This window comes from Dipodomys merriami, unplaced genomic scaffold (assembly GCF_024711535.1).
Source record: "Dipodomys merriami isolate MVZ:Mamm:240054 unplaced genomic scaffold, mDipMer1.0.p SCAF_9, whole genome shotgun sequence".
In the NCBI taxonomy this organism is placed as follows: domain Eukaryota; kingdom Metazoa; phylum Chordata; class Mammalia; order Rodentia; family Heteromyidae; genus Dipodomys; species Dipodomys merriami.
This window is the reverse complement of record NW_027206512.1, coordinates 5,784,818-5,807,489: the sequence shown is the minus strand read 5'-3', so window position 1 is coordinate 5,807,489 and position 22,672 is coordinate 5,784,818. Positions and strand designations below refer to the sequence as shown.

The window sequence follows — 22,672 nt, the reverse complement described above, 5'->3', positions numbered from 1 at the left end:
GCAAAACCTGAATTTTGGTTTTATCACCACCGTAATTATTCCAAGCCAAACCCCTGGGTACAGAAAGAATGCCCAGTGGGGCCCAAGCTTGCAGGCCAGGCTTCAGCTCTGGGCAGCTCTCAGCCCTCGGGGGGGGGGGGGGGGGCGGCGCGGCGCCAGGCCAATCTGGGAGCCGCGACCCCGCGCTGCTGAGGCTTCCCAGGACCCGGCGCCGAGTGTGGGGAGAGGCCACATCGGGAGATAGGGGGGTTGGGACAGATAGATAGTGCTCACATCTGAGCACGACCAGGACCAGGTAGTGTGCCAAGAGTCGTGGGCTCAGCTCAGGCCACGGCTGCCTCTCCATGGCCCGAGCGCAGGCATCACCTGGCCGTAGCCAAAGGTACAGCTCAGCAGGGAGGGCGCGGCCGACAGGCGGGCGGTGAGCTCCGAGGGAGTGGGGGGTGGTTGAGAGAAGTGGGCGGCGCCGGCGCGACGGGATTCCCCACCTCCGATGATGCGGCCTCCGCCAATTGGTCCCTGGCCTGTCACTCATTGCTCACCATGGTTGCAGCACAAAGCAACAAGCCCGGGAGGCCGCTTCCTCCCTGAGGAGCGGTTCGGCGGCCGGAGAAGGCGCTGGAGGAGGAAGAGGCGGGGGAAGAGGAGGGGAATCGCTGCTTCCCAAACACTCCTTCGGGGCTGGGCGCCGCGCTCGGCCCTCCGACACCCGCCCGCCCGCCTGACGCCGGGTGTTCGGACTGGGCTGCTCGCAGCAGCCCCACTTCTCCCGCCTCGAGCAGAGACGAACAAAGTTGCTGGGAGCCCCTGGGCCGGAGGTTGCGAGGCGGCCCAGGTGTTCCGGAGGCTGCGGCGGCGCTCGGGGCGCGCGGATGGGGGGCGGCGGCGGCGGCGGCGGCGGACCCCGCGGCGGCGGCCGGAGCGGCGGTGGCGGCGGCGGGGCGGCCCGCGGGGATGCAGCGGCAGTCCCGACTGACGGCCGAACCCAGTAGACGGAGAGCGGGCGCGGCGGCGGCGGCGGCGGCCGAAGCCAGTGGGCTCCACCGCGTCGGGATCTGAGCCAGACCCGTCCGGCTCGTCCTGCTCTTTGGCGGCCGCAGCGTTGAGCGTCCACGGAGTCGGGGCGCGGGAGATCCGAGCGCTTCCCGGAGACCCCCGGGCGTCGGCGTGAGCCTCAAGGGGAGGGGACGACCCTCCGCGCAGGGCCGAGGCTCCGCCCGCCCGCGGCCTCCCCCTCCCGCCGCCACTCGTACCTCCCTAAAAATAACTCGGCCCGCCGAGGCCAGGAGGAGCCGCCGCTGTCCGCAGAGCGGGGCCGCGCGGAGCCGGGCTCCGGAGGAAGCTGGGCGCGCCTGGAAGCCTCCGGGCCGGGCGGCGAGGGAGAGGAGGAGAAGGAGGTGGAAGAGGAGGATCGAAAGCCCAGCGCCCGACCGCAGCGCGCCGCAGGCTTCGGGAGGCAGGTTTCGGGAGCCGCCGGTCCCTCCCGCGCTCCGGGCCGCAGGGCCCGGCCCACCGGCCCGGGGACCCCCGCACCCTCCGCGGTTAGGCTTCTGAGCCTCGGGCGGGCCGTGCGGGGCGGCGGCGGCTCTGGGCCGAGGCAAGGCCGGCGGGGTGGCTGAGCGGCCCCAGCCCGGCCGGTGGGGGGAGATGGCGTCCTACGTGGATAACAGCTTCCGCCAAGCGGTGATGAAGAACCCCGCGGAGAGGACCCCCCAGGTGAGACCCGTCGCCCGCCGCCTGCACTTGGTCGAGTTTGTGCCCGACAGGCTGTGCCCTTCCCTGTTCCCCGCCACTCCTGTCCTCCACCACCCCTGTCCTGGCACAATTCTCCCGACCGCTCCTTTTCTTATCAGGATCTCGGCTTCCAATCGCATTCACCTCCAGGTCTTTTCCCAGGCCGTCAGAGGTTTATTTTTCCCTCCCGTTAGTCTTTTTTGCCTCTCCTGCTAATGGTTGATCTTACCCCAAGCATTGCTTGGCGAGGGTTTGCTGCGTACACTAGGGCTTCTCTCTCCAGAGTATTTGGGGAGCGCTGGGTCCCTGGAGGAAGGGTCTCACCTCCTCTGCCACTCAGACTGCAAACTCTGGTCCTCCCGTCGCTTGTGGCAGCCCTTCCACTTTTAGAGTTCATTGGAGGAAGAAACTTACATGGTTTTGCCAAAGACAGTTCCGTAGGGCATTGCATAGGAAAACATTGAGATGTTTGTATATTTATTTACTATTTTACGTTCTTGAAAAAGGGAGGCTGCTTTCCATTGAAGAGGAAGAAAGTTGAGTAGGCAGAATAGTGTTATTAGTTTCAATCACAGACATCCCTGCAGAGTAGTCATATTCGTAACACTCCTGGGAAAAGCAATCTGCGGATTCTTTTGGTGTTGCACAATCTTGTCAAAATTAGGTAAGTTTGTTAACGTTTATACAGGCTTTTTTTTCCTCTTGCGTTAAGTGGAGGTATTGCAGCTGGGGTGGTTGGATTTGATCATCTCAGGTGCAGAGGGGGAGATGTTAGGAGAGCGTGGTGATAGTTTGATTTTCTTTGCTTTTAGTTGCTGAATTGATAATAATGCATGTGCCTAAGAATTGGGGGAAGCTGCTTGCCAACCCTTTTAACTCCTCCTAATCTCTTGGCCATCACGAACCGTGAGGACCTGAATCTTGAGAGTTGTTTTTTTTTGTTAGGTGTTCAATTCCATTTGCCTAATCTATTATTAGGCTAATATTATTAGTTAATGTGAGGTGAACAGAATTGGCTGCCTTTGGATAAGCCCCAAGAATGGCACCTGGTACCATTTTTGGTTTTTCATTTGAACCGTCATAACATGGAGATCCTGGATAGAAAAGATTGCACATATTTATCTACTTCGTGGAATATGGGCAGTAATTTTACAAGAATATGTATTTCAGCATCTCCAGGATGTCTGTTTTTATTAGAACAGGGAGTACTCTGCTTTGATTTTTGTCCCTCCCCTGTTGGTGAGCTACCTCTCCTGTGCCTCCATCTAGCATTTGTTTTAAAACTGTCAGATGCATCAGTTTTCTGCATCTGCAAATGGACATTTCCAGTCTCAGTGTGAAGGAAAAGCAAATTCCAGTGACAGCTTTCAGTTTAAGAATGGTGTGGTGGCTAAGTTGATAGAGGGCTAGCCAGTGAGTGAAAGTGGCAGTCCTGGTCTTGGACCTAAAAAAGGAAAAAAAAAGCAAAAAAAAAAAAAAAAAAAAAAAAAAAAGAATGGTGTTTGAAGTGGTAAGTGAAATCACTCAAACAGAATATTTGAACCTATCTGGGTTGGTCAGAATGTGATGTTAGAAGCCATAGTAGAAATCAGAAGGGGAAGTGGTACCTGAGTTGATTAGTTAGAAGAATAACAATGACTAAAACATATATGGGGGCAGGGAGTGGATCTCCAAACTAGACAGAGAGGGATAAAAATCTCCACTGTGACAGTCTGTGGATTGTGCCAACCAAATGAATTGCTAAGCTTTGCTATTCCCCTGCCAATTGGGTGGAATAGAGTAAAAACTTGGTGGGTAAGTTACTGCTCATACAAGATGCAAGCTCCATTGATTATCTGAAAGCAGCCCTTCTTCCTGCCAGGAAAAGTAAACCCAGAGCAACTCACTAAACATTTTGAACATTCTTAAATGTCAGCCCTACTAACTTTGGTGCTCATTTGTTTTTTTAGACTAATATAAGCCTTCATGTTTACTTATTGTTTTAAAGAGAAATTAGCTGGAAATGGGAATGTCTTCCATCTTTTCCTGACTTACCAAAAGTAATTCAACTACTGAAAATTTGAACTTGAGTTAAAAAAATGTGATGTTTTATTAATGCAGGCCTGGAAAGTTTTACTATATGGACTGACCATTCTCAGGAATGCTTTAGAGAGTTAGAGCTGTGTAGTGTGTTAAAATAAGCTAGATAGAAGGAGCAGGAGTACATCAGGGATCTTTGGCCTGTGGTGCTTTAATTCTCCTTCTGAGAAGAGACTCAGTAGTTTGTGATATCTCATTACAGGCAAAAGGAAGATTCTTTAAAAGAGAAGAGTACATCTTAATTTACTTTACTTTTATAAACAGGTCAGCCTTGTTCCTCTTTCAAACTCTGAAGACATAGGTCTGTATTTAGTCCGGTCAATTACCTAGAAGCAATCTTGATGTCATTAGTGTAACCTAAGAATTGGGCAAGAGGACACTCTGGGATGGGGGAGTTTTAGGGCTTTGGAGTGATAAAGAGATGTTCATACCCCCTGGAAAGTGAGACTCAACTCTAGGCATGCCAATGGAAAGGAAGAATAATTAGGAGAAATGAAAAAAAAATTGTCATCTGTGTTCAGATTGAACTGTTACTATGTCACCTGGTATAATCTTAAGAGGAGCAAAAAGCCGTCTCTACTTCACTGTTTGCTCCATATTGTGTGTCTGGAAACCTGGCCTGAGTTTACTCAATGGGACAATGTATTCTAAAATAGCATACTCCCTTGGAAATAATGGGCACTTTATATTTGTATTTTAAAATGCACCTCTGTGGAAAAAGAGGACTTTAAAGTAATTGCTTTATTCAACTATTTGGGTTTGTGTTTTTAATCATTTAGATGAGAGTTGTGGTTAGTAGAGCAATTCAGTGATGTAAATTATGTAAATAAATTGCAAACAGCTTTATCCCCCCAGGCTTTATACAATCAAATGATTCTTCTAAATGATTTTATTAACTTGTTGGGTTCTGGCCCTTTGAAATTGCTTCTATGGAGTGTTTAAATGCTTTATGTTATTAAAATTTTCTAGGTGAAAAATCTTTTGCAAAATTCTTTACTTAAGACTTAATTTAATGTGCTTTTAGCTAGATATAAAAGTTACGTTTTAAAATGTTATTTGTAAAATGACTTCACTGTCTCTTTCTGGTTAATTTTTCTTACTTTATCTTTCACTATTGAAATGTTTTGTGGCTATTCTACCTTTAGTTTAGTTACTAATGCCCAGATTTGTCAGTTGAGCATTCGTAGCAGAGTATAGGATATAATTCTTTGCAAAGTTGACAGTAAAAGTTTATCTTGAGTTATAATGAGAGCAGGTAGGGGAGACCTTTAGCCCACAGAGCTTTAAATGAGGGGAATTAGCAAAGTGTCTCTGACAGATATTTAACTTTCAAATCTAGAAGAAGAAATATGTCAGTTCCACATCACATTTCTACTTTTTTTTCCGTTTTTTTTTTTGAGTAGACTTATATTTTCTTTTCTTTTTCTTTTTTCTTTTTTTTGGTCAGTCATGATGCTTGAACTTAGAGCTGGGCACTGTCTTTGAGCTCTTTTGCTCAAGGCTGGAGCTCTACCATTTTGAGCCATAGCTTCACTTCCAGTTTTCTGGTGGTTAATTGAAGATAAGTGTCTCATGGACTTTTCTGTCTGGGCTGGCTTTGAACTGTGATTCTCAGGTCACATCCTCCTGAGTAGCTTGAATTACAGGTGTGAGCCACTGGTGCCCAGCTCTAGACTTATATTTTCATCTGGCAGCTTATATTTTCATTGTATTTTAGGTCATTTTTGAGGTAGTAATAATTGTCTCTTAAATAGTTTTTGGTTATAAAGCACAGCTAAACTGTGCAATGTGAAAAGTATGTCTTGCAAGAAATGATTGACCATATGCATTTAAATTTCACAACAGTGATATGTTGGTTTGTTGATTAAAATACATTTGGATGAAAAGAATCATTTTAAGCAGTATATAGCACATGACTGAACAAGTGAAAACTTAAATTTATGGCAAAAACTATTGACATTCTTTTGCAGTTATTGGTGGAAGCTTTGAAGCCTTCATATAACCTGTTAAACATTAGTAATTAAGTTTCCTAATTAGTATTGCATATGTTGGCTGGTGATCACAGTGAGCCCCAGTGCAATGCTACATGTAGGGACTGGGTTAACTGTAGTCTGCTCTGAACCCTAGCATTTCATGGAGCAGGTAAAGACGAAGAAGGGCTGCCTATTGGCAGCTTTTTTGGTTTCCCTGCATCTTTTTCCCCTTCTAAGAAGGGACATAAAAGTGAAATCAATTATTACCTCCTCTAACTCTCATTTTACTAATGAATGCAATGTAATAATAATAATAAAAATCCCTTGTCAAGTTCTTGAAATAGTCTTTTTGTTATAAGAGAACACTCACTATATCAATGAAAATTTAGGCTGTGAACCTACCAAAAACTTCATTTGGGTAGAATTTGGGGAATTTAATGTATCACAGCAAGTAAGGTCTTTCTTTTCATGATATTTGAACTTCACGTCCCATTAAGTAACCCTGGGATATGTCTCAGATACCTTTTAGAACCCAGAGAGACTGTTCCTGCTTGATGCATAAAATTTTAGAAAAGTGTTGTTATTTATTTTGTGAATTTTATATCCAAGAATTTTTGGAAACTGGTGTTAGTCTATGAGATCTTCATACCTGCACTGCATAAGAAATTTCCTCTCTGGGGCTGGGAAGGTGGCTCAGTGGTAGAGCGCTTGCCTTGCGTGCCTGAGGCCCTGAGTTCGATCCTCAGCACCACATAAGCAAAAAGAAAAAAGCCGGAAGTGGCACTGTGGCTCAAGTGGTAGAGCGCTAGCCTTGAGCTGAAGAGCTGAAGGACAGCGCCCAGGCCCAGAGTTCAAGGCCCACGACTGGACCCAAAAAAAAAAAAAAAAAAAAGAAATTTCCTCTCTGCACTCTGGTTTTGGTAACAGTTTTCTCATGTGTGTAATGATCATTGCTTCCTGAGGTGAAAGTACGTGAACTATTCATTGCCTATTGAGAGCTATTATTTAACTGTAGCCTATTTTAATGAAATACTATTATTTACATGGCCTAGAGAATGCAAAGATGAAATAAGAAATATGTCCCTCAAGTAACTCATCAATCTTTGGTATTCTGTGAGTGGGCTGTGGTTCATTTGTGCTGTAATACCATCAGATGTAGTGTGCATTGAGAGTTAGGGGAGTAGGAGTTCACTCCTAAGGGTTGATGTCCAGTCTAAAGGCTTGAGAAAGTCAGGAGCTGGGATTGTGCAGTAGAGATGGATTAGATATTGTTGGAGTGTGCTTGACCAGCCAGCTGTATGTGTATGTTGTCTCATTGTCTTAAACTATGCTTGAATTATGCTATTAGGACCTAAGCATAGCAAATTATGATGGACATTTCTAGTTCATAGGAAAAAATTCCATACTGTTGAATATAATTTTACTCATTTGGCTCTTTATACTACAGTGTCTTCTGTGTGTATATTCTGAGGATCTAAATGTGAAATACATATGTCCTTGACTTAGGATGAAGTTATATCTTGATAAACACATTGTATGGTAATAGATTGTAAGTTGAAAATGCATCAAATGCTCCTAACCTAATGAATACCCACTGCTTGGGAACACACAATATTGTAGAGTATCCCTTGCATACTATTGTGATTACATAGTGATCTGGGTGTAATACAATATTTTGCTAGTCCAGGAAAAGATCAAAATTTGTAGGATGGTTTCTATTGAATACACTTTTGCACCAACATAAAATTAAAAAAAAGTAAAGTCAAGATCTAAGTGGGGAACCATCTGCATCTAATTGATTATATAGTTATCCCAAAGACAAGTTTTGTTTTTAAATTTAAGCCATTATACACATTTTTTATTATTCATTTGTAAAACAGCAATGTCAAGTTCTCTCATACAGTAAATATTTCATTATCACTATGATAGAATATCCTTCAAAATTAACAGCAAATTCTACTGTATAATATACAAACTTTTTTTGTGTGTCCTGGGAGTTAAACTCAGGGCTTGGGCACTGTCCCTGAGGAGTTTTTATTGGATCAAGGCTAGTACTGTACCAATTGAGCCTCAGCTTCACTTTTAGCTTTTTGATCGTTAATTGAAGAGTCTTATGGACATTCCTACCAGAGCTGGATTTGAACTACAATCCTGACATCTCAACTTCTCGAGTAGCTAGGATTACAAGCATGCACCACTGGTGCCCAGACAATATACATACTATTTGATTTAGTCTTTTTTTTTTTTTGGGTCCGGTCGTGGGGCCTGAACTCTGGGCCTGGGCACTTGTCCCTCAGCTCTTCAGCTCAAGGCTAGCGCTCTACCACTTGAACCACAGCGCCACTTCCGGCTTTTTTCTTTTTGCTTATGTGGTGCTGAGGAATCAAACCCAGGGCCTCATGTGTGCAAGGCAAGCGCTCCACCACTGAGCCACCTTCCCAGCCTCTTGATTTAGTCTGTTCTACTCTTTAAAGCTTTGACATTAACCAAGGTTATTTTGTCACATTCTGTTTATATTTTAGAATAAAAAAGTGTAGATATCCACTCGTTTTCAGGATAAAAGTAATTTCTCTAAGTATAATGCGTCAACAAAATTTGGTCATCTTTTTACTTTTAAACAACTACTAAGTTCTTCATCATTGCTGCTTTGGAAAAAAAATAGTTCTCTGAATCATGAAGCTAAAGATGCTCTTATGCAAAAATAATTTGTTACTGTTTTATACTCTAAAGAATATCAAACTTCAATTATAATTGTTGACATTTTTCTAGATTTTTTTAGATGGTCTGGCTATGAAGCCTAGGCTGTCTTCAAACTCATGATCCTTCTGCTTCAGCTTCTCAGAGCTAGAATTACAGGTGTAAATCATCATACCTTGCATATTTTAAAAAACACTGCCAAATCCATTTGAAATTCTAGGAGAAAACTATGAAGGCTCACTACATATTAAAGATTAGGAAAATCGGCTACATTTATGAACTCAAATAAGTTTTGGACCCATAAAATTGCCTAAAAATTCAATGGGTGTATGTAGTATATTTATATTATTCTGTAAATGTATTTGTCTATTTTGAATTTATCACATTTAATGGATTATATATGGGGGTATTTTTTAACTGTTAAAAATTTAATGTTTATTTTTGTAATCCAACAACTTTATTCAAAAATGCAGGAAATTTTTCTGGGTGGCCAGGAGGATAATATTTCAGGGTTGATAAGGCCATTGACTGTAACAGCCCAGGAAGTGTGTTGCAGGTACAGTAGAAGAGATGTCCCTCTTTGTGTAGCTGCTTTGCCAATTCCAGTTGATGATTGTTATCAACTTTTCATTTACAACTACCACAAATGGCTTGCCTTTTTCCAGAGCTTCCAAACAGCTTCCTGTACCTCAGGAAGACCCAGAAGTTCTACACAGAGGAAGCATTCTCTAAAGACAAGTTTTTTTTTTTTTTTTTTTGGGTCCGGTCGTGGGGCCTGAACTCTGGGCCTGGGTGCTGTCCCTCAGCTCTTCAGCTCAAGGCCAAGGCTCTGCCACTTGAGCCACAGTGCCACTTCCAGCTTTTTTCTTTTTGCTTATGTGGTGCTCAGGAATCGAACCCAGGGCCTCAGGCATGCAAGGCAAGCGCTCTACCACTGAGCCACGTTCCCAGCCCTCCAAAGACAAGTTTTTAAATCTATGATGATAATGTGATAGCTAAAGATTCTTTCTTTTGAAAAACTAGTTGACTTGTACAATATGCTCGCACAATGTAATGATTGGAGTCAGTATTTGAGACCATTTCTTCACTCTCTGGGTCAGTCATCTTTCCTAACAAATACCTGAAATACGTACTAAAAGCTTCTTGTGTCTCAAATGTTTTGAAGGTTGTGTTTTAAAGACTTGCCAAGCCTTGCCAGGCCTATCACTTTTAGGACTGGTGGGGTGGGGTGGGGGGTAGGGGGAAGAGGGAGGGTCTCATTTGGCAGTATCTGGAGTGTATGTCTAAACAATTTGGCCAGAGAAAGAGTTGGGGCTGGAATCCTACAGGCCCTTCAAGGGTACACCCACAGTGACTAGGCCCCACCTCCTAATTTCCAGCATCTTCCAATTGCTCCACTAAAGGAATCAGCTGTTATTTCTGTCTTGGTATCATTTATTCAGACTATTAACAGTACTCCTTCTATAGTGTGTTTTGATTGGATTAAGAATGGTAAATTAGTAGAGTAGCAATTTTTAGTACATATTATTGATCTTTTGTAGCTTTGTCAGAACTGGAACATATCTAGTAACAATTACGTTCAGTAGGGTTATAATATCATCTTTTTATGATGAAAAATTGTTGCCACATTATTTTAACTACTAAGAATTTCTGTCTCTTCATGACATTCCCCTGCCCCCCACATTCTAGTGAATATAATGTGAAATGTTTTTTGATGTAGGTAGGTTTTTTTTCCCCCTCCAGTCTAAAAGGAACTAACTTTGGTGCAGTCTTGGTAAGGCTAGGTTATGTGGAGGAAAGTTTAGTCCTTGTGTTGTCTGGGTTCCTCTATTTCTGCACTTCATATCTGTTGTGCATAAGTCATGGTATGGAGGAGCTGGTGTTGGGAACTGGAAAAGAGGAATCTTTTTTTTTTGTTATTGGAAATAAACTGTTAGCTGAACTTTCTCATTACTTCCTATAAATTGAAAATTATAGATTGTAGGGCTTCAGAGTTTTTTTTTTTTTTTTTGGTATTTAATATGAGCAAAAGAAAGTGAAAAAAATTAGACAATTTGTTCCTGTTTGGATGCTTAGTTGATAAGCTGAAACTCATCATAATATCTGGATTTTGGCACTTTTTTTCCTAACCATGGAATTGATTCTAATTCAACATAAAAGATAGAAAGGACACTTTAAATAAGAATTTGTCATTAACTAGTCATTCTGGGGAAGCCTCATTGTAACTTTCTAGAAGCTAACAATGCATCTAAAGGTTAGAGCACCATGGTGATTATCTTATTTCTCCTGAGAGTTCATTATAGAGTGAACTGATTATTACTATTGTTGTTATTATTATCATTATTATTTTGGTGATAGGGTCTTACTGTGTACTCAAAACTAAGCCTGCAACTCTTGTTCTTTCTGCCTCAGCCTCTCAATTGCTGGGATTACAGGTGTACATATACCACCACCACACTTGGCTGATTCTCTTTTTTTTGCATTGAATATTTCCCTTTGAGACACTTGTAGATTAATCTTCCATGGAAGAAGTAATAAATGGATTCTTGTACCATTTCTTCCATCAGTAGTCACCACTAGAATATGAATAACAATTCCTCCATCAAAGATCTTTCTTTGGGGCTGGGAAGGTGGCTCAGTGGTAGAGTGCTTGCCTTGCATGCATGAGGCCTTGGGTTCGATTCCTCAGCACCACATAAGCAGAAAAAGCCGGAAGTGGCACTGTGGCTCAAGTGGTAGAGTGCTAGCCTTGAGCTGAAGAGCTGAGGGACAGCGCCCAGGCCCAGAGTTCAGGCACCATGACCACCACCATCACCAACAAAACGGAACTTCCTCTGGCTGGCCCTTTACAACTCTGACTCTGGCAACTATTAATTTATTCTCTGTTTCTATAATTTTGTCATTTAACTGTTACATAACATAAATGGAATAATAAAGTATGTGACTTTTGGGAGATTGCCCCCCACCCCCAACAAATTTCTGCTATCACCACTGAATGGTTTGGCCATGAGTTCCTCAAATAAGTAATGGGATTGATAGGGCAAGATGAGATGTATTTAAATGGTGGTACTAAAGAGAGAATTCTAAAATAATAGTATAAGATAATAGACAAGAGGTCATAGGTCTTAGATGAACAAGAATTGCAATGGTACAACATGTGGGATAGAACTAGAAGCAGTAAAGTTAGCTATATGCTTGTCATGATCTCATTCAAAGAAATCACTCCATGGACATTATTTTTTTTTTTTTAATTTTAAATTTTATTTTATTTGAGCACATACTGTACAGAGGGGTTACAATTACATGGGCAGGATAATGCATACATTTCTTACCAAGCATTGCAGCCTCCTCCTTTGTTTACCCTTCACCTCCCTTCCCAGCCTCCCCCCTCCCCCCCACCCAGTCATACCCCCCCCCCCCACACCGACATTGTAAAGCTGGTTTTGACATGACATTTTGTACTTCTCCTTGTTGCAACAGGTCCACCTGAATCCTTAAACGACTTGTTTGCATGGACATTATTTTTATTTTAACCAGAAGGAAGTCTGATGGATGTATAAATAGCCTTCTTATTTGTAGGGGACGTGTTCCAGGATCCCCACTGTATGCTGGAAACTGAGATAATATTGAACCTATATGTGTTTTTCTTACACATTCACACTTGTAATATAGTTTACATTAAAATTAGTAAGAGATTAGCAATTGCAACAATGATACCCATAAGACAGTATATTGGAACTGAACTTCACAAATTAGGGGTGGGGGGGAGTTGAAAGAGGTCGGGGAGGGAAGGGATAGTGGGGAGAACAACAAGGGAAGGGGTAACAATGCTCGACAAGAAATGTATTCATTGCCTTACTCATGTAACTGTAACCCCTCTGTATGGCATCTTTACAATAAAATTTTAAAAAATGTTATAGCAATATGCTATAATAAAATTGCTAGTATGCCTACTTTGTGCTTTGGGTTCAAGGGTTTGGTGCATACACTCACCACCAGGCCAGCATCAACTGAGTGATTTGTAGCATAGATACTGTAGACAAAGTTAGCAAAAGTGGGATTCACATGGTCACTTTTGGTGATCAAAGTTAACATCATCAATACTGAAACACATTGTTTGTCTCTGAAAAAACTGCATGGAAAATAATTGTGCTATTCTTTTTGTTTGGTAGTGCTGGGAATTAAACCCACAGCCCCAGTCATGCTCTTCGTAGTACAATACCCTTAGCTTAGTAGTCTTTTTTTTTTTAAATTTAATTTAATTTTATTTGTGAACATACTGTACAGAGGAGTTACAATTACATGGGCAGGATAATGCGTACATTTCTTACCAGGCATTGCAGCCTCCTCCTTTGTTTACCCTTCACATCCCTTCCCAGCCTCCCCCCTCCCCCCCAATCCCAATCCTTCTCCTTCCCCCATTCCCCCCCTCCCCTCCCCCCCCCCCCCCCCCCCCCGCACCGACGTTGTAAAGCTAGTTTTGGACATGACAACTTGTACTTCTCATTGTTGCAACAGGCCACCTGGATCCTTAAACAACTGGTTTTTCCCCATCTCCTCCACAAGTTATACTGACATCAAATATAGTGAAAGCAGGGGTTATACTGTGGGGGAGGGACATACAAAGCAACAAAGAGATAATCTTATAAATGTGTTAGAAGCACATGCATGAAAGAACAAAACATTAAAATACACATCTAAGGGTTCATTTTCCTGACATCACATTATCTGACCTTTTCCGCTTGACTCATACATATACTAGATATTACAAATAAGGGAAACCATGGGACCTATGTTTCTTTGGGCCTGGCTTACTTCAGTTAATATAATTTTTTCCAAGTTTTTCCATTTCCTAACAAATGGGGCAATGTCATTCTTTCTGATGGAGGCATAGAATTCCATTGTGTATATATACCACATTTTCTTGATCCATTCATCTACTGAGGGGCATCTGGGTTGGTTCCATATCTTAGCTATGGTAAATAATGCTGCAATAAACATAGTTGTGCTGGTAGGTTTAGTGTGGTCTTGTTTGTAAACATTTGGGTAAATGCCCAAAAGTGGGATTGCTGGGTCATAGGGGAGTTCTATGTGAAGTCTTTTGAGGAACCTCCATACTGCTTTCCAAAGTGGTTGAACAAGTTTACATTCCCACCAACAATGAAGTAAGGTTCCTTTCTGTCCACATCCCCTCCAGCATCTGTTGTTGTTAGAGTTCTTGATTTTTGCTGTTCTAACTGGAGTGAGGTGATATCTCAATGTTGTTTTGATTTGCATTTCTTTTATGGCTAGGGATGTTGAACATTTCTTCATGTGTCTATTGGCCATCCTTCTTTCTTCTTCAGAGAAGTTTCTCTTTAAGTCTTTAGCCCACTTATTTATTGGGCAGTTGTTTCTTTGAGGATTTGTTGTTGGGGGGTTTAATTTTTTGAGTTCCAAGTATATTTTAGATATGAGACCCTTGTCCGTTGTATGGCTAGTAAAGATCTTCTCCCAATCCGTGGGCTTTCTATTGATCTTGCTAGCTATGTCATTTGCCCTGCAGAAGCTCTGCAACTTTATGCAATCCCATTTGTCCAACCTTTCTTTGATTTGTTGTGTTTCCGGGTCTCTATTCAGAAAATTTCAGCCTGAGTCAAGGAGACCTAGGGTTTCTCCTATTCCATCCTGTAATGTTTTCAGAGTGTCTGCTTTGACTTCAAGGTCTTTGATCCATTTGGAGTTGATTCTGGTGCAGGGTGATATATAAGGATCTAGCTTAAGTTTTCTACATGTAGTTAACCAATTTTGCCAGCACCATTTACTGAAGAGGTTGTCTTTCTTCCATTCTATTGTTTTAGCTCCCTTATCGAAGATTTAGCTTAGTAGTCTTACTGCTACTACTTAGGTCAATCTAAGTAGAGAAAACACCAGACAGATCAGACAGACTAAAATTTGTTGCAAAATAACTGGCTAGTATTCTCCAGAAATATTGAAAGTAGAGGATGGAGAAGAAATTTAAGGAAATCCTGTTCCTAAGGGATACAGTGGGTTCTGGGATTGACTTTAGACCTTGAAAAATACTTAGAATAATGGGTGAAATTTGAATACTGAGGTAATTGTATATGCTTATTTTAGTTGCTCAAGGGGACATAGTATATATATGTTTTTTTTGGGTCTGGTCGTGGGGCCTGAACTCTGGGCCTGGGTGCTGTCCCTCAGCTCTTCAGCTCAAGGCTAGTGCTCTACCACTTGAGCCACAGCGCCACTTCCGGCTTTTTTCTTTTTGCTTATGTGGTGCTGAGGAATTGAACCCAGGGCCTCATGCATGCAAAGCAAGTGCTCTACCACTGAGCTACCTTCCCAGCCCCGGGACATAGTATTTTTGAACTACTTTTGTAACTTAAACAAAGTTTAAACTTTAAAAAAAAAAAAAAGGGCTGGAGGCATAGCTCAAGTAGAGCTATGCACAGGGCACAGAGACATTAAAACAAAACACAAAAACATTGGAAGTATAACTATGGAGCTATTTTGTGACCCTCGAAAGGAGTTACTAAATGAAAAAAAAAGATTTAATTTTTTTCATGATAATAATTTAACCTTGATAAGCCAGACTAGCTGTGTAGCCAGGACTTAGCTTAAAACTCATCCTTCTAGGGGCTGGGAAGGTGGCTCAGAGGTAGAGTGCTTGCCTTGCATGCCTGAGGCCCTGGGTTCGATTCCTTAGCACCACATAAGCAAAAAGAAAAAAGCCCGAAGTGGCACTGTGACTCAAGTGGTAGAGCGCTAGCCTTGAGCTGAAGAGCTGAGGGACAGCGCTCAGGCCCAGAGTTCAAGCCCCACAACCGGACCAAAAAAAAAAAAGAAAAAAAAAAGAAAAAAAAAATCATCCTTCTATCTCATTCTTTCAAGTACTGGGATTTCAGCTGGCCAGGCTTAAACCATTTGTTTTCTTTATTTTGGGAGATTTTTGTTTGAGAGTTTTGGTGATAAAATTGTATTTGAGGACACACACTTATTTTAGGCTAGATACCTAAAATCTTATAAGAAAATAGAATGAAAACATAAACATTTTGTATGTAGACTGAATATTTAACTTTCTTCTTTTTTTAATTTTTTAGTATAATTAACTGTTTAAATTCTGCATGGCAGAAAACTTCTGATCTTTTTTTCCTCTAAGCTACTTTATATATAATCCTGCAAACTATTTTGTTTATTTGCCTGTTTGCCCTGAGACAGAATCTTACTGTGTAGCCTAGGCTGGCCTTGAAGTTCAGAATGCTGTATGTATCTCAAGCATATACCACCACACATAGCTCTAATTTCTTTTTAACACACACTTACTAGAAAATATTAGGTCGTAGTATGAAAAAGTATTTGATCACTGATCTTTTCATTGTTATATTGAGAAACTGCTTGATCAAATTCACATATTGCCAAACAAGTTGAAATGAGCACTAAAAACTGCTGAGTTGAAAAATTGAAATGCACTATTATAGAGTGCAAAGAATTGAGGTAAGGAAGAATTTACAGCATCTCAGTTTCTTTTTAGTTTTTCATGAATATGCTTCCTCCTAGGCTTAGGAGTTGAAAGCAATGGAGTTGAAACTTCTCCTATGCCTAGGAGCTGAAAGCAATGGAGGAGAAACTTTAGGGGAAAGCCATTTGCTGCATGTTCCCTCCTGGGACTTGGGATACCACAATTGGCTTTTAAATGTAGATTCCAGAATTCTTTATTCCCACATGTGAACCTCCAGACCTAGTTCTCCTTTGAGACATAAGTTGGAATGGGTGGGAATTCTGGCCTTGATTCCGTTTTCTCTGGTATGCTTTAGATCTGCATCACAGTTAGTGAAAACTCTTGGTAAAGCCTTTTCACTTTAAAAGTCCTTGCTTCCACTTTCTCTGATCTGCTTGTTTTCTTTTGTAGTTACAAATTTCTATCTTTAGTTTTGTTTGTATTTACAAAAATGTTTTGAGTATGTGGTGTATTTCCATCATGTAACTGATTTATTTCATGTAACTGAATCCTGGACTTTGGAGTCCGGCAGCACAGCTGTGGGCAGACACCTAACCTAGCAGTCTCTTAAGTTTATGTCTCTTTGAGTTTATGTCATAGACTATAAAAACCTGTTTTGCCAGGTAAGCATGTTAAAATAAATTTAAACTAGGTATCCTCTTTTCTCACTTAAGACAGGATATGCTACTATTACAAAAACAGGAAGGTGATAATCTTACAGTAAATAATGTTAACTTTGTTTACACCTTTATTCTAATTTTGTCAAAGGTTGATGGAAATTTTACCCCGGTTAGATATGACAATATTAATAAATTCATTGTGAAGATTAAATACATTTTTTATAACATTAAATAAATATGTATATTAAATGTACTGCTTTTTAGTATTTGCTATTTAGTACTCTAATCTTTACTTTTCTTATAATGTTTCATCATTAGTACAGCACATTAACTTACTGACGTGAGTTATAATGTAAGTTGATTTAGGTATACTCAATTGCGTTAGTCTGCAGTTACTTTAAACTACACATTGTGTGGCCAAGTAAGAAACTGAAAGGTCAGCAGTGTTTTGGGCCTTTCCCTTAGCAAGGGATGTTAGCTTTTAAAGTTACAAGATTGTGTTTGTATTATCAAGCTGGGAAAAGGGAGAAAGTTTGAAAATCTTTTCTTTGGAGATGGAACCTAGGGTCTCTTGGGTGCTAGACCAGTACCTATATCTGAACGACATCCTTGGCCATTCCTTCCTTCCTTCTTTCTCCCTCTTTACCCAATTCTCTTCCCTCTCTTCTATCTCTCTCAGTCTTTCTTCTCCTCCTTTCATATCAGTAGTGGGGCTTGAACTCAGGGCCTCAATCTTTCACTTGAATTTTTCCACTCAAGGTTGGTATTCTACCATGCCTCTAACCCTAGCTTTTTATTTTTTTAATTTTAATTTTGTTGTTGTTGTTGGTTGTGGGGCTTGAACTCTGAGCCTGGGCCCTGTCCCTCAGCTCTTTGGCTCAAGGCTAGCACTCTACCACTTGAGCCACAGCACCAGTTCTGATTTTTCTGGTGGTTTATTGGAGATAAGAGTCTCATGGACATTGTTGCCCAGGTTGGCTTTGAACCATTATCCTTAGATCTCAGCCTCTTGAGAAGCTAGGATTATAGGCATGAGCCACCACTGCCCGGCACCTACCTTTTTATTTTGAAAGAAAGTCTTTGTGCAGGTTCTTATTATTGGCCAGAGCTATGTTCATGCTATTCTTGGCTATAGTGGAGGTTGGAAATTTTATGCCTCACAGTAGCATATAGGCAGGTAGGAAAAGAAGAGATTAAGGTTAATGGTTATTATGATCCAATAGCATTTTTGTCCAGTTTACTTGCTTAGGAAGTAGATGATTAATAAGTTTATGCAATGATTTTCAGGAGACCTCTTTGAAAGTTCTATTTCTCAGTTATGGATCATACAGAGATAACTCAACTTTTTTGCTCACTTCTGTGTTCGATTATTAATTATCTGAACCTCAGTCACTCATAAAAATAGGGATAAAATACTAGTGGATGAGCATTATATACACATATTTATAAAATACCACATTTCAGAGTTCAAGCCCCACAACCTACCAAAAAAAATCACATTTGACTTAAATAACAATTTTTATGGTAACTGGATTCTATTCTATCTATTGATTTAGGAATTTAAAACAGGTTGATGCTTATAAGTGAGCCTTTTGTTTCAAATTTATTTATTTACTTATTTATTTAGTCAGTTGTGGAGCCTGAATTCTGGGCCTGTGCACTGTCCCTTAGCTCTTTGGCTCAAGCCTAGTGCTCTACCACTTGAGCCACAGCTCCACTTCTGGCTTTTCTGCTTAATGTGGTGCTAAGGAATCGAACCCAGGACCTTATGCATGCAAGGCAAGTACTCTACCACTGAGCCACTTTCCCAGTCTCTCAAGTTTATTTCTAAAATTAAAAAAATTTTACTCAGCGTTTGGCTTTTTGAGATAGTCTAGGGTGATCTCAAACTCCTGCTTCCACATCTGAATTGCTGGGATTACGGGTATGTGCCAGTTTGCCCTGCTCATTTGATATTTTTTTTTTGTTTACTTATATTTCTGCCTGTAGTACTCCTTTTTCTGGGATATTAAGATTTTCTATCATTTTTCCCAGAAGGTGAACCAATACTTTTTTTTTTGGATGGCAATGGGATTTGAATTCAAGATTAAGTATTCAATGACTTGGCCACACACTTGGCCAATTTTGGTTTTAGTATTTTTCTTTTTTTAAAAAAAAATTTATTGTGAAAATACTGTACAGAGGGGTTACAATTAGATGGGCAAGATAATGAGTACATTTCTTATCAAGCATTGTAACCTCCTCCTTTGTTTCCCCTTCCCAGCCTTCTCCCCCACCCCCCACCCAATCCTTCCCCCCCCCAACCAAAGTTGTAAAGTTCGTTTTCGACATGACAACTTGTACTTCTCATTGTTGCAACGGGTCCACCTGTATCCTTATTTAAACAACTTGTTTTTCCTCTTCCTCTCCACAAATTATACCGACATCAAATACAGTGAAAGCAGGGGTTATACTGTTGGGGAGGGACATACAAAGCAACAAAGAAATAATCTTATAAATGCGTTAGAAACAAATGCATGAAAGAACAAAAAAATTTGAATACATATCTTAGGGTTCATTTTCCTAACATCACCTTATCTGACCTTTTCTGCTTGACTCATACATATACTAGATATTGCAAATAAGGGAAACCATGGGACCTATGTTTCTTTGAGCTTGGCTTATTACTTCACTTAATATAATATTTTCCACGTCTTTCCATTTCCTAACAAATGGGGCAATGTCATTCTTTCTGATGGAGGCATAGAATTCCATTGTGTATATATACCATATTTTCTTTTTTTTTGATTTGATTTGATTTTATTTTATTTTTATTGTAAAGATGCTATACAGAGGGTTACAGTTACATGAGTGAGGTAATGAGTACACTTCCTATTGAGCATTGTTACCCCCTCCATTGTTTTCCCCCTACCATCCCTTCCCTCCCTACCTTCCCCAAGGTTCTTTTTTTTTTTTTTTTGATTGTGATTAAGTGATTACATAATTTCCCGAATTTCACAGTATTATGGAATAATGATGCTCATTTAAAGTCACAAGTTCATTCTAACTTTCCTGGAGCAAATTGTCTATCTCAGTCTATAACATATAACGGTGTTCACATGTTATACACCATACATTTGATCAGCAGCATGGGGATATTTGGTAGTGGTTCGACCAGATGAGTGGGAGTTCTTTGTTTCTTAAGTCCTGTTGGTTTTGTCGTATCACCTAACATTTTGGATTTAGCATCCACTTATCAGGGAGACCTTGTACCGTTTGTCTCTTCGCTCTTGGCTTACCTCGCTCAACGTGATTCCCTCTAGCTCCATCTATTTCCCTGCAAATGCCATTATTTTGTCATTTCTAATGGCTGCATAATACTCCATTGTGTATAGATACCACAATTTTTGGATCCATTCATCTGTGGTGGGGCATCTGGGTTGTTTCCATATCCTAGCTATTGTGAATAGTGCTGCAATAAACATGGAGGTGCATGTGTCCTTGTATATTGGTTCCCGTTGTTCAGGGTAGATGCCTAGAAGTGAGCATATTTTCTTGATCCATTCGAACCCTAGGTCTCCTTTGCGTAGGCCGAAATTTTCTTAATAGAGACCCGGAAACACAACAAATAAAAGAAAGGTTGGACAAATGGGATTGCATGAAGTTGCAGAGCTTCTGCATGGCAAAGGACATAGTTAGCAAGATCAATAGAAAGCCCACGGATTGGGAGAAGATCTTCACTAACCATACAACAGACAAGGGTCTCATATCTAAAATATACTTGGAACTCAAAAAATTAAATCCCCCAAAAACAAATCCTCAAAGAAACAACTGCCCAATAAATAAGTGGGCCAAAGACTTAAAGAGAAACTTCTCTGAAGAAGAAAGAATGATGGCCAATAGACACATGAAGAAATGCTCAACCTCCCTATCCATAAAAGAAATGCAAATCAAAACAACATTAAGATACCACCTCACCCCAGTTAGAATGGCAAAAATCAAGAACTCTAATAACAACAGATGCTGGAGGGGATGTGGACAGAAGGGAACCTTACTTCATTGTTGGTGGGAGTGTAAACTTGTTCAACCACTTTGGAAAGTAGTATGGAGGTTCCTCAAAGGATTCCACATAGAGCTCCCCTGTGACCCAGCAGTCCCACTTTTGGGCATTTACCCAAATGTTTACACACAAGACCACACTAAAGCTACCAGCACAACTATGTTTATTGCAGCATTATTTACTATAGCTAAGATATGGAACCAACCCAGATGCCCCTCAGTAGATGAATGGTTTTAGTATTTTTCTGATTGAGTCTTCCTGTTTTTAGTCAGAGCATGCCTTAGACTAGGATCATCCCCTCTTTCCTGATCTTTCCCTCCTCAGTACTTACTGAATGAGATAGGTTTCACCAACTTTTTGTCCAGGCCAGCCTCTGATCTTGATCTTTGTGATCTCTCTAGTTTTTCATAGAACTGGGATTTGAACTCAGATTGTTAGGTGGTTCTTTACCACTGAGCCACAACTCCAGTCCTCGTTTGCCTTTTTAAAATATTTTGTTTTCAAAAATAATTTGTTTTGGTGGGGTTATAGCAAGTCAGAACCTAGAGTCTATGTAAGGATGTCTTAAAATTAGCATATGTTAGTTATGGGGACAGGATTTCATTGTGACATTTCCATTCCTATATACAGTGTATTCCAATCAGTCTTACCCATCTGTCCTTCTCTCCCTCTCCCTCTTTTCTAATACAACAGGTTTTATCCTGTTTTCATACATACACAGACTACCTACTTGGACTAAATTCATCCTCATAAGACTTGTTTTAAGCACATATTAAACTCCCAATGAAACAGTTTATGAAAACGTAGCATATTTAAAGATGACAAATAGCCTCTATGCTTACCAGTAACAAAATGGTTAGCTAAAATGAGATCTTGTTTAAAACAGATTTACTTGAACTATGTCAATTAGCCCCACTAGACTGAATATTTATTGGACTGGGACTTACTGTTCCTCTTGAAATCTCAGTGTTTAGCATTTCTTTTAGTAGAGAATAGGAGCTGATACATGTTTAATGACTTGATCTTGCTTTCTTGAGAGTTTGAGAGTTGATGGATACTAGGAAAAAGGTAATTATATACTTGTAGATTGATAGGACATTGAAGAAAAGCTGAAAAGAAGCAGTAGTTTTGATACAATGTTTGTAACAAGTACTTCTTTATAGAAATAAGTAACTAACACAAAGTTATTTTTACTTGATAGGCAGTAGCCTCCTTTGAAGTTTAATCACTTTGAGACTGATATTTTGAAATGGGCCTTCCTGTGGTATTTCACTTGGCATTTAGTGGTGGAATGTCTTTAACTGGCTCCTATGATATGTTTGTTCTGTAATAATAGGTTTTAAAAATTATTATTTTGAGATTCTGTCAAAGAGTAAATTAATGACACCTACACTGTTAAATTTAGTTCTTATATTTAGGCTTGATTTGCTCATTGTTGACTTTTATAGAGAATATAGCCTTGATGCATTTTTTAAAAATGACTTTTTATTTGCTAGTTATACAAAGGGGTTCCAGTCTAGCACCCAGGTTATGAGGACAATGCATCATGATCAGTGTTACTCCTTCTCTTCTGTTTTTCACCATCCCATCCCTGCCTTCAGTTCAGTTTTTACATAATGTACATTCAATATGACGATTGTATTTGCTTACTTTTCCTCCCTTAATCTCACTTCCTCCTTTCCATGGGCTATCCATTTTGCTAAATGGTTTATTAGTAGTTCAGAAGAGTTACACCATTGGATTTCTTTCTTAAGTATACCATCCTTTAGTAAATTTGTGTGTGTGTGTGTGTGTGTGTGTGTGTGTGTGTGTGTGTGTGTGTGTGTGTGTGTGTCTGCATGCATATAATCCTGTATATATTTTCATGTATGTTTGTATTTTAGGTTTAATTTACACACATGAGAGAAAATATATGCTGTTTGTCTCACTGAGCCTGATTTACTTGACTTGGCATAATTTTTTCTAGGTCCATCCTTTTTTCTGCAAATGCTGTTTGTCTCACTGAGCCTGATTTACTTGACTTGGCATAATT

General features: G+C 40.6%; 2 protein-coding genes across 11 annotated transcripts in view; one reads left to right on the top strand and one right to left on the bottom strand.

Moving 5' to 3' along the window:
• The first annotated feature begins 972 nt into the window (after window positions 1-972).
• Rapgef2 (Rap guanine nucleotide exchange factor 2) overlaps window positions 973-22,672 on the top strand; it is a 265,529-nt gene continuing 243,829 nt past the window's right edge. For 9 of the 10 annotated variants that reach the window (XM_070012626.1, XM_070012625.1, XM_070012628.1 and 6 more), the window contains exon 1: window positions 974-1,716. In XM_070012626.1, the coding sequence (XP_069868727.1) occupies window positions 1,648-1,716 (69 nt within the window). In that variant the 5' untranslated portion in view covers window positions 974-1,647. Of the gene's footprint in view, window positions 1,717-22,672 lie in introns of all 10 variants that reach the window. The other variant, XM_070012622.1, reaches the window with a different exon arrangement.
• Window positions 8,919-12,578, bottom strand: LOC138820763 (UDP-N-acetylglucosamine transferase subunit ALG13-like). The gene is given in 4 exon segments (XM_070012595.1): window positions 8,919-9,103; window positions 9,106-9,165; window positions 10,243-10,372; window positions 12,477-12,578. Coding segments are annotated over 4 exon segments (477 nt in total).